Source organism: Mustela erminea, chromosome 17, assembly GCF_009829155.1.
Source record: "Mustela erminea isolate mMusErm1 chromosome 17, mMusErm1.Pri, whole genome shotgun sequence".
NCBI classification, from domain to species: Eukaryota; Metazoa; Chordata; class Mammalia; order Carnivora; family Mustelidae; genus Mustela; species Mustela erminea.
In genome coordinates, this window is record NC_045630.1 from 58,843,367 (window position 1) to 58,855,878 (window position 12,512).

At 43.0% G+C, this 12,512-nt stretch overlaps 1 protein-coding gene across 3 annotated transcripts in view; it reads right to left on the reverse strand.

Moving 5' to 3' along the window:
- Positions 1-8,403: 8,403 nt before the first annotated feature.
- The window catches only part of EPRS1 (glutamyl-prolyl-tRNA synthetase 1), a 65,295-nt gene continuing 61,186 nt past the window's right edge, over positions 8,404-12,512 (reverse strand). For all 3 annotated transcript variants that reach the window (XM_032317522.1, XM_032317521.1, XM_032317523.1), the window contains 2 exons: positions 8,862-8,926; positions 8,404-8,767 (listed from right to left, as the gene is read on the reverse strand). In XM_032317522.1, the coding sequence (XP_032173413.1) occupies positions 8,617-8,767; positions 8,862-8,926 (216 nt within the window). In that variant the 3' untranslated portion in view covers positions 8,404-8,616. The remainder of the gene's footprint in view (positions 8,768-8,861; positions 8,927-12,512) is intronic.

The following is a 12,512-nucleotide window of genomic DNA, read 5'->3' on the forward strand; positions in this document are numbered from 1 at the left end:
TTGGGGTCAGCCTTTCCCGCCTTGGTGTGTGCGGTAACGACTCAAGTGAGACAAGCCATTGGAAGTGACCGTCATGTCTTGTCCAGGTAAATATTTTGAACTCGGTTAAGTGCATGGAACAGGGAACATGTCTAGGAGTCACTAATCCACAGGTCAGAGCTATGATAAGTAAAAGCTAAAGATGAAGCTTGGGTGATTTTTCTACCACCTTGTCTGTTCTTTGGAATCAACGAACACCTGACATCCAAACATTCTCCATAAAGAAGGCGAGAAAAACATTCCTCGTGTTCAGAAAAGATGAAGTGCCTTTAAGCTGAAGGCGCTACTGACAGAACCCCGTTGGTTTCAGGAAGAAAGCCGAATTATAGTAAGTGGATTCAGCTGATGCAAGGAAATTTTTTTGGTTTTAATCTTATCACCTGTCACTTATAAACCATAAAGATTGACCAGGTCTGGAATATGTAAAACAGCAGCGGCCTCTATTGTTTTGAGCAGACTGCCTACCGTCAACCAACCCTTCACAGAAATGTAGACTGAAACGACTACACTCAATCTCTTCTGAATTTAAAGTGTGTGATGGTTAATTTTATGTGTCAAGTTGACTGGGCCGCCAGGTACTCAAGACATTTGGTCAGACATCATTCTGAGTGCTGCTGTGAAGGTGTCTTTTTGGAGGAGACTGGTGTTCGAGTCCGTAGACCAGGTAGAGCGGGCTGCCCTCCCCGATGTGGTTGAGCCTCACCTTTCCGCCGAAGGCCTGAACAGAACAAAATGGCTGACCCTCCTGTGAGGAGGAGAGAATCCCTCCTGCTGACTGACGGCCTGAATTCAAGGTAGAGCACTGGCTTTCTCCTGCCTTCAGGCTTATGCCAAAACATCAGTTCTTCCTGGGTCGCCACGCTGTGGTCTTTCTACACCACTGAGGCCCCTGGTTCTCGGGCTTGCTGACTCACTCTGCAGATCTTGGGACTTGTCAGTCTTTGTGATGGCATGAGCCAATTCCTTACGATAAAGCTCTCTGTTTGTACAGGCACCCTATTGGTTTTATTCATCTGGAGAACAGAACCTTCACTAGTATACTGACTTTGACTAAAACCTGACAACCTTCATGCGGCCTTTATAATTTCCTCAGCAGCTCAGAAATGATCTCCAATTCAGCTGATGCTGTAACAGTGAGACTTCTAATACCACCAGATGGTGCACATCCCTGCACACAGACTGTCCCACTCAGACATTCATGCAACAAACGCTAAGTTCCTACGTGTCAGACACGGTCTTGGACTCGGGGTGATGGCAGTGAACAAAACCGAGGAAAGTCTCTGCCCTTGTGAAGCTTACTTATACCTTATGGGGGAGAGAGACAATTAACAAATTAGTCATGAAATGTATGGACTGTCCAATGGTAGTAAGAATTATGGACACAAATGAAGCAGAGAAGAGGGTTACAGTGCTGACATAGGTGTTGGGGTGTTATTTTAAATAAAGTAGTCAAGGGGCGCCTGGGTGGTTCAGTGGGTTAAGCCTCTGCCTTCGGCTCAGGTCATGATCTCAGGGTCCTGGGACCGAGCCCCGCATCCCCCACCCCCCCACCGCCTGCCTCTCTGCCTACTTGAGATCTCTCTGTTAAATAAATAAATAAAATCTTAAAAATAAATAATTAAGTAAATAAAGTAGTCAGGGAAAAATTGACAGAGATGTTCTTGAGTACAGATCTGAAGGAGGTAAGGCAATGAGCCATGGAGACGCCCGAAAGAAGTTTCTGGGCAGACGAAGCCTTGAGCATGGGAAGTTCAAGGAGCATCAAGGGAGCTCAGTCTGGTTGCAGAGGAGTGACTGAGAGAGAGAAGCAGGTTATCAGGCCTGAGAGGAGATAGTGGGAGGCGGACGATCACGTGGGGTCCTGAGCCAGGAGAGCAGTAGAATGACAAGAACTAATTTAGATCTTAGAAGACTCTTTGAATCCTGGGTTGAGATTACAAGAGAGCAGAGGCACCGTCTGGAGGCGATTGCACTGATCCAAACAAAGGCTGGTGACTTAGAGCAGGCGGGAAGAGGGAGCATCTAGACAGAACCCGCTGCATAACGCACGGGGCTTCGGCAGGAAATGGAAGTGCAAGGCTTTTTGTTGAAAAAGTCAAATTTTAAATGGTGTAGTCTCTGTGAGAAACGGTATGCCAGTTCCTCGATAAATTAAAAAGATGTTTACTGTTTGATCCAGTAATTCTACTTTCTGGCAAATATCCAAAAGAGTTAATTGGAGGGTCTCCAGGAGGTATTTGCACACCCATGTTCATAGCAGCACTATCCCCAAGAGCAAAGAGTCCACTGAGAGATGGAAGGAGAAAGAAACTGTGGAACATATGTGTGTATATGTGCGCATGTATACATGTTGTACGTGCATACATGGTCCATACGAAGGAAGGGAGTTCTGACACTTGCTACTACAGGAACTTGAGGACACTCTGCTAGGTGAAATAAGCAGGTACAAGAAGACACATACAGTATGAGTCCACTTCCATGAGCTACTTATCTAAAGTAGTCAAATTCATAGAAGCAGGAAGACTGGTAGTTTGGGAGGGGACAGTGTATAGTTTCCACGTGGCAAGATGAAAACGTTCTGCTCATTGGTTACCCAAAAATGCGAATATCCTTAATACTGAAGCGTATACTTAAAAACGGTTAGTGTGATCAATTTTGTCATTGATAAATGACAAGTTAAAGATTTTTCTTCATTATTAAGAATTTCAAGACGGGGGGCCTGGGTGGCTCAGGCGACTGAGACTCTGACCCTTGATGTCGGCCCAGGTCATGATCTCAGCGTTGTGAGACAGAACCCCGCCCAGTGCGGAGTCGGCTTCTCCCTCTTCTGTTCCTCCCCCCATGCTCTCTCTCTAAAATAAATAACATCTCAAAAAAAAAAAAAAGTTTCAAGACAGTAACCGCAGAGCCTTCAACCAAGCACACGGCCCTGTGTGGCTATATGGGTATAGCCCGCCATGGGTATATCCGGATTTTGTTTTGAGGTTAGAGTCAGTAGCATTTGCTGGGCAACTGGGTGGGAGATATGAAACAGAACAGGCACAGGGACATGAGGCATCGAACCTGATGCTGCAACTGACATGAAGGGAAGACCGAGATGAGAGCTGTAGGGCCAGGGTGGGAGCAAGGAGCAGGGACCCTGTCCGGTGTACCTGTCAGACAGGCAGCTTGAACGGAGTCTGGAGCTCAGGGGTGGCGGACAAGCTGGGAATATATGAACTTGCATGCTGACAAGAAACTCCAGGAGGTCACCCAGGAAACTTGAGAGAATTGGAAGGATCAGAAAATACAAAGAGATGAGAGAAAAGGACCCGAGAGATGGAAGGGAAACCAGGAGGCCGAGGAAGAATGTGTTTCAGAGAGGCGGGGCATCGGCCGGCAAATACGGAGAGCAAGCAGAAGGAGGCGCAGAAACGGGGGCTCCATTTACCGCTGTCGGAGCCGCGGGAAGCTTAGCAAGAGGGCACATGAAGAGGCTTCAGAGAACGGACAAGAGAAGTAGCAGCTGGCAAGCAGACAAAAGCTTCAGGACTAAAGGGATGTAGAATCAAGAAAGGGTTATTTTTAAACATATTTTATTTATTTGAGAGAGAGAGAGTGAGCACACGGTGGGGCAGTGGGGTAGGGGGAAAGAATCTGAAACAGACTCCACACTGAGGACAGAGCCTGACATGGGCCTTGATCTCGTGACCCTGAGACCATGAGCCCGAGATCACAACCTGAGCTGAAACCAAGACTCAACACTTAGCCGACTGAGCCACCCAGTGAGTACCAAAATTTGGCTCTGGCTATTTTGAAATAGCCCCATTATGTGAGACTTAATGAATAAAACATTTTTGTTCATATTTTTAAATACTTTAAATCACTTCAGTACTACTGACATTCCAAACTCTTAAATCTTCCGGTGAAGTTGATCAGACTCTGGTTTCACGTCCCCTACGGAGCCACGGAAACGCGTCTGTATCTGTCATTTTAAGCCTGGCGGTGTGGCAGAACAGGGTTTTCCAGCTATTGTCATCGCGAGGACAGGAGAGCGGTCAGCACGCTGCTGTCGGCCGGGACCACGTCCCCGGGGCTTCGCCTCCTTCTAACAAGGCTCAGGCCCAGCTCATCGCTCCACCTCCCTGTGCACTCCGTCGCCTTATTCTGCAGCTAAAATAGACGACATCACGGAGATAACGCCAAGAGGAGGAAAAATCATGTTGACTCACTACTATGTGCTCTGGTACTTTGTACAGAGCAGGCACTCAAATTTATTAAATAAATGGCTAGCATTTTCTAGACACAGTGAAAGTGATAAGAGAAAGGCCAAAACGATAGGTTTGAAAAGAATAGGATCGTGGCAGCTGCCTCCCCAGACTTCTGACGCTGACAACCCCTAAAAACTGGAGTTTTGTGACAGATGACTTCGTATCTACAGACACAGTCAGATAGAAAGTCAGGTGCTTCGTGCAGACTCTCCAGCCGAAATGCCTTCTCTCTGCTTGTTCTGCAGAGTGTTCTGCCGCTCACAGCTTCTGCAGCAGCGGGCTGGATGCGTCGCCGTTACTAATTCTAATATAAAGCTTCCTAGGATTTACCTGCATAATTAAGAACTATTTTCAACAGTCACAGTTGAACCTAGAAATGGCTAACAGGCAACCTATACCACGTGTCCCAGGGACCAGAGCCGGCAGTAAGTATCCTTTGACCTGGGTGTTTTCTTTTTGCTGCAACAAACACAAGGTTCACAATCACTTCTGTGACCACTGGTCATATATCCAGTTAATGGCCGTCATCTGCAGGTAAAATACCGATCATTTCTTAAAGGATGTCTTTTGGATTCAGGTTTCTGCACCCTCTTGAAAAGCAACACCACTCTTAAGATGTCTGAGAAAGGGGGCACCTGGGTGCCGCAGTGGGTTAAAGCCTCTGCCTTCAGCTCAGGTCATGATCCCAGGATCCTGGGATCAAGCCCCGCATTGGGCTCTCTGCTCAGCGGGGAGCCTGCTTCCTCCTCTCTCTCTGCCTGCTTCTCTGCCTACTTGTGATCTCTGTCAAATAAATGAATAAAAAATAAATAAATAAATAAAGATGTCTGAGAAGGTTCTGGTATTTTAGCTGAACCTCAATTTAAGAAAGAAAGCAATTTATCACAAACAGATTTGGGGTGAAGGACTCCTTCCTTAACATAATTACTTACAAGAGAGTTCCTTTAAATAGTGAATATCTTTGAAAATTAACAAGGCAGGAAACAACAGATGCTGGCAAGGATGTGGAGAAAAGGGAGCCTCCTGCACTGTGGGTGCGGCCACTCTGGAAAACAGCACGGAGGTTCCTCAAAAAAGTTAAAAACAGAGCTACCGTACAACCCAGCAATTGCACTACTGGGTATTTACCCCAAAGATACAGATGTAGTGAAAAGAAGGGGCACATGAACCCCAATGTTCAGAGCAGCAATGTCCATAATAGCTGAACTCTGGAAGGAGCCAAGACGCCCTGTAACACATGAATGGATAAAGATGTGGTTCATATACACAATGGACTATCACTCAGCCATCAGAAAGAATGAATACCCACCATTTGCACCCACATGGATGGAACTGGAGGGTACCATGCTGAGTGAAATAAGTCAAGCAGAGAAAGTCAATTATCCTATGGTTTTACTTGTATGTGGAACACAAGGAATAGCATGGAGGACGTTAGAGGAAGGAAGAGAAACCTGAAGGGGGCAGAAATCAGAGAGGGAGACAAACCATGAGAGATTATGGACTCCAGGAAACAAACTGAGGGTTTCAGAGGGGAGTGGGGCCGGGGGATGGGGTTGCCGGGTGATGGGTATTAAGGAGGACGCATGTTGTGTTGAGCCCTGGATGTGATACCCAACTAACAAGTCACTGGAAACTACACCAAAAACTAATGATGTACTGTATAGTGGCTAACTTAACATAATAAAAATAAAAGTTTTTTTAAAATTATATAACCTTAAAAAAAAAAATAGTGAATACCTTTAAAGCAGCAAACTCCAAGCTTTTCTGTGACTAGTTCTACTCATCTGAAATTTCCAAAAACAGCCTGGGGATTTGTCTTTGCACCTGTGATCTCCAACTCTTCCAAAATGGACAGGGGCTATGGACAAAATGTGGTTATTAGTCTCTGATCTACTTTTCAGCCTTTTGTCATGGACCCACTGAAAAAACCTTGTCCTTTAGAGCATGTATGCTTGCAGAAAAAAATAAATAAATAAAATAGAAGCTAAAGTAACTATTGTTAATTAAAGCTAAAATTTAGGGCGCCTGGGTGGCTCAGTGGGTTAAGCCGCTGCCTTCGGCTCAGGTCATGATCACAGGGTCCTGGGATCGAGTCCCGCATCGGGCTCTCTGCTCAGCAGGGAGCCTGTTTCCTCCTCTCTCTCTCTGCCTGCCTCTCTGCCTACTTGTGATCTCTGTCAAATAAATAAAAAATCTTTAAAAAAAAATAAATAAAAATAAAGCTAAAATTCCAGAGCGACTGGACTCTGCGTGGTCCTAACAACACTAGGTATTATTTAGTATGTGCTAGGCATTGTTCTAAGTCCTTTATAAGGGAGAGTAACTACGATACAGGTATTAGACTTCGTCCATTTTACAACTGAATAGACACTTTACACAGCTACTAAGGGTGGAAAGACAAGATAGAACATTCTGAACTAACACAGTTCATTAAGATATTGAGTCCAGTACAGAAATGTGGCTCATGTATTTATCCCTTTAAGTTAGGTATACGAATATAAAGACTGAAAACATCAGTCTTGACGGCATGCTGTATTTAATCTGCTTTCACAATTTTCTAACCACTTAAGAACGGTTTTGTTGTGTTCTCACACACAGCATATACTTTCATGGTTTTGCATATACTGTTGCCTCTGCCTGGGATGTCCTTCCTTTTCTATTTATTAAAATTCCACTGGTCTTTGAAGCATGACTCTAAATTCCAAGTCATTTCTGAAGCTTTTCCCCTTACTGGTATGTATTTATCACTACCAAGTGGGAAAGTGCTGTTAGGACAGGGCCCCAAATAAAGAGATTTAGCCAGGAGAGTAGGAATTAGTAAAAGGCATTCCAGGCAAAGGGACACACAGAGAGGTGGGAAATGGTACATGGGAAATCGCCCAAGAAACCCCAAATGGTTAGGTTGCAAAGGACTTTGCTGGATTGGTTGAGGAGCCTGGACAGGTAGGCTGAACCAGACTAGGCTAAAGGGTTCACATTTTCTCCCATTAGTGATGGTGAGCCAAGAAAAGATTTTAAGGGGAAGATGAACATCTTAATACATTGTACATGAAGGAAAAAAACCCTATGAAAATATGGGGACTGCTTCAGATGAATCTCTGGAGGCCATTATAGTAACTGACATCACAGGCAGTCAAGTCATCTGTAAAAGGGGAGACCCAGGACCCGTCAGCGGTAAGGGCGGGATGCCATGCTAGGCCAGTGAAGACAGCAGACCGCGTGCTGGAGGGGCTGACTAGCACGGCTCTCGGGCTCTGGTTCTGGTGACCCGTGTATTTTGCTCATGCTAATCCTTTAGGCAGGAAGTACTGTAGGAAGGCCAGGTCTGGGAGTGGGCAGTGAAATGTGGACTTGGGGACTGAGGACCTGATACTCTGATGGAACACTCGAGAGACCCGACGACGCAGCTGGAATGGAGGTCTAGAGGTGGAAATGTTGGATGCTCATCCCGTTCGTGTTCTCTGAATCCAGCAGATTAGACAAGACGAGCGCCAAGTACGGAAGCCTGGGCTTGGGATGTCTGTGAAGGAAGCCGAGGAGGAATGCTGGTGAAAGACCCGTAACTAAGAGAAAGAACCAGAGAGCGGGAGGGCGAATCAGAGGAGAAATTTTAGTAAAAAGAGTAAGTTTTATAGCAGCAGAAATGCACAGCGACACAGTTAAGACACGACCCTGAGAAGTTAGCTTTGGCCGGAAGAGGCAGCAGTGTATCAGGGAAATGGTGGTAGTGTGGGGGGCAGAGGGGGGGCAGGGGTTGCTCCCTCCTTCAGAAATCATGACTTTTTTCTAAGATCCCACAGTAACTAGTAGTAATGAGAGGGAGCGAGCTCCTCAAGGGAAAGGTGGGGGCTGTTCTGGCTTTTTGTCTATTTGTGGCTTTTTTAAACAGAGAGATGGAGGACCATCTGAGATATGGCAGAAGGAGTGAAGAAAGGGAAGTACTCTGACATACAGGAAACAGGATAGTTGCACGTTCAAGGTCTGAACCATGAGGGATGCTCAGACCAAGGGCAGGTACCTAAGGGTCCGGTTTTCTCCAGCTCTCTGTGAGAATGTCCCGTAGCACATGCAGTGCTTCAGGTATCCCAGAAACAAATGAATACATAAGACAGTATCAGTTCATGGTATTTATTACTGGGGTTGTTTACTGAAAAGTCGTCTTTCCCACCGTTAATTTAGGCATAAGAATAAGGTGTTTGTGTCTCATGTGACCTCCTATTTGAACTTTGATTTAAAAAAATCATAAAACTGTCTATATCTGGGAAGATATTAATATCAGTTTTTTAAAAAGTGAGGCGGGTTGGAGATAGCGGTTTTGTTTCGTCCCTCAGTAACTGCGACCAAACAAGGTATAGTACTTGGCAGGGTTCCTGCCACAGATGCATCTGGCGCCCGGCTGCAGCTCACAGAGCGGTTGGAAGGGGATGCAAAGGCTTTTAGCTCCCATGGATGGAGCACCAGGTTCAAGATCTTGATCCCTGCAATCAAGAACAGGAAAGAATTCAATTTGTTTACGCTGTATATTTCCATCCGTCGCCACTGTCCCCAGAGCGGTCTGGCACCCGTATTTACCTGGCAGTGGTCTTTTTGATCCAGTCTTCACAGTCAATTTCCCCACAGAATGGGATCTGAGCAATCTAGCAGAAAAGGGAAAATATTCAGGATTTTTAACTCCTGTTCTACAGAAGGAACACCTGAATGGTCTATTAAACTGACAAGCAAAAAGGACTCCCAGCCTTTTTCAGGCCCCAATACCTTCAAGGAACACTGCTCAGAGCTGCAAGCTGTTTTTCCAGGATCCCAAACCCACATACCATAAGACATCAAGACAAAACAAAAACATCTTTGTAGTCTACTTCAGTGTCCGAACACACTCGCTACAACACAGTGCCCGAAGAGAAGGAAGGAAGAGAAAGTAGCCTGAGTCCAGCCTCCAGCTGTACCTCCCCCTCGTTTCCAACCTGACCACCACCTGCTCTGCCTCGGTAAATGGTTATGAGGAGGACAGAGAGGAGACGACAAATAGTGAACTGATTTTTACAGTTGTTAACAATAACCATCAACAAAAGGTCAGCCTCACTTTACGCCACACTGTTATAGGTAAGTGAATCATTTTTAAAGTCCACACAGTATGTGAAAGTCAAATATCATTCTGTATTAGAAAACACAATTTCTCAAATTTTCTTTCATGGGCCATATACAATAACGGGCAAAATCAAGATAGCCGGGACTTTACCTTAATTTTTAAATTCAATGCCTGTTTGAAAATCCCTAGTTTTGAGTTTTCTTCTGTAAAATGTGTGTTGGACTAGACAAGAATTAAGATTTCTTTCAGTTGTAAATCCTTAACTTTCATATCATGTCTACTTCAAAATGAGATCTGTATGCAGTAACAATTATGTTAACAGTCCTACAGAAAACTCTGGAAATCAAGGTTAGCAGTGGGGAGATCAAAAGTGTGGATAACGTGGATAATCCCACCCATACGTTAGAAATGCCAGTTTAGAGGCTATCCCGCTTCCTCATCAACTTCTGATCAATCACTTCGAGCCACACATTCCGTCCTCAAACTGAGACGTTCCTGCAAACACTAAGGCACTCAGAATTTGGCTAAATATACTTCTAAAGTCTTCACTAAGAAGTAAGGTGCAAGTACACTGACATTAGGAAATTACAAAAAGAACAAGTAATTGATCAAATGAACATTCTTCCAGGGCGAGGAAGAGTTAGTTATCTGTCTCTTATGTTTAATTCAGTAAATGTGTCAGCCAAACTCCCAAAACTGATAAACTGTAATTTTGATAATCTGCCTTAAGACAATAAAGAAGTAATAAATTGGCAGGAAAATCCCTGGGGGATGGGAGTGGTAGATGAGAGAAGGTGGAAGGTTTGTTAGTAATACGTATCTTGAAAAATTTAATAAAAACTGTAAGAAAACAGAAGCAAAAATAAACCTAAAGATACAAGAGCTGAAATAACCCAAAGTTACCCCGTGTATTGAAACTTGGTAAATCATTAGCATCAGTACCAACAGAAAGCATGGAAAGAATGTACATTCATAAAAGTATTGTTTAAAATTCATTACAAAAGAATGGGAGGGAAACTTTAAGCACGGTCACTGTGAAATAATAAAAATATTAAGACTTAATTACAAAGACTGTCTTTGGGTAATAAACTTAAATTTGGTTTCTTAGAAAATTTTACTTTTATTTTTAACTCACACACAGCTTTACTTTCCTAACTTTAACAAATTTTACAGGGAATGGTTTTATTTTTCCCTAAGAAAAAAATTACTGAGCCTTGAGAAGGTATTTATAAAATAATAATTTTTATTTTTTAAATTTTTTTTACAATATTTTGATATATTTGAGAGAGAGAGACAGAGCATGGGTGGGAGCAAGGGCAGAAAGAGAAACAGGTTGCCTGCTGAGCAGAGAGCCTGATGTGGGGTTCAATCCCAGGACCCTGAGATCATGACCTGAGCTGAAGGTAGATGCTTCACTGACTGAGCCACCCAGGCGTCCCTAAAATAATTTTTAAAACTTAAAATGGAATAGTGTGAAAAAGTTCAACTGAAGTTATTTAGACTCATAAACAACAATTTTGTAAAACCCATGTTTTAATTCCTTGTAGCTTCAAAGTAAAGCGTAGGTGATAAGACCTAAAATGTCTGACTATTTACGCATGTAATTCATTAATATGAAAAAATAATACCCAGTTTAAGGTTGTTTGTTCAACCACGGAAAAGTCTTTAATTTTTGTTATTATCTCTCTATATATATGCTACAAAAAGATATAATTTTTTGCAATATATAGTATTTTGAATTCTGTAGCAGAAAATGCTAATGATAACAAATACCAAGAATCCTATCAATCAAAAATAGTGCTCAATAGGTTAGTAATATATGTCAACAGTAAAAAAAAAAATTATATATAAATAACATCTATTTTTCATTTAATTAACATCATCCCTTTGGAAAAATTTACTCAAGTTCTGTGAATCTGATACTTTTTTTTTTTTTTTTAATTTTACCAACAAAGAAGAGTAGAAAACCAAACTTTCACCTACATTCAAGTTCCAAAGATCCCTTTCTCCTTCTCCCCACCTAGTAAACACAGTTTTGTTTGCAAGAGCCTCAAAGGTTGCTTGCTGGTCAGTCACCACACTGAAGTGAGACAGGGGTGGAGCTGGCGCTGGCTCCGGGATCCAAGAGACACAACCTCCTCTAATCTCACGCGCTCTTTGGACATATACAGCGAATATACTACCTACTGGCTGCTCTGGAATAGATGTTGAAATCTCTGACCTAATATCAGAATAAAAGATGCGACTCTACTGAGACCTGCTGAGGTTCATTTCTTTGAAAGCAATGGATTATCTCATAGTTACTCCATTGATTTATTAACTCTTATGTAAATATCTTCACCAGTCTGTACTGCAAAAGTGACTACCATACTTCTGTAATAAATGAAATTTTAAAATTCAGTAATAGAAAAATAAAATAATCATAAATTACAGTGAAAGGAAAAAAAAAAATCAAACCACTGCATCAGATAGGTGGCTATCCACTTCTCTAGACTTGTACAGGAAGTCCATAGTCTAAGTGACAAATACGGAAACCAGAAAGATGGAAAATGACAAACGCAATACCCCAAGAACAGAAAGCTAAATACTGAAGAATTAGGGATCTGAAGGAGATTTTAAGATTATCTTGTACTCATTTTACACATTAGTAGTTTACTAGATTAACTACTAGATTTACCAGATTAACACTGTCCCAGCTGACGCAGTAAGAGACCTATTAAGAGGTTATGACCCTGACCAATTAAAATTTTGCCTTGGGACACCTGGGTGGCTCAGTTGGTTGAGCAGCTGCCTTCGGCTCAGGTCATGATCCCAGCGTCCTGGGATCGAGTCCCACATCGGGCTCCTTGCTCTGCAGGGAGCCTGCTTCTCCCTCTGACTTGACTCTGCCTTCCACTCTGTCTGCCTGTGCTCGCTCACTCTCTCTCTTACAAAATAAATAAATAAAATCTTTAAAAAAAAAAAAAAATTTTGCCTTACACTCTCAGCATGGCTTAAAAATAAAGAGGGGTGCCAGCAGGCTCTGTCACTGAAGCATGCAACTCTTAATCTTGGGGGTATGAGTCTGAGCCCCACACTAGGGGTAGAGATTACTTAAAAATAAAACCTTAAAAAAAAAATTAAATTAAAAAATTAAA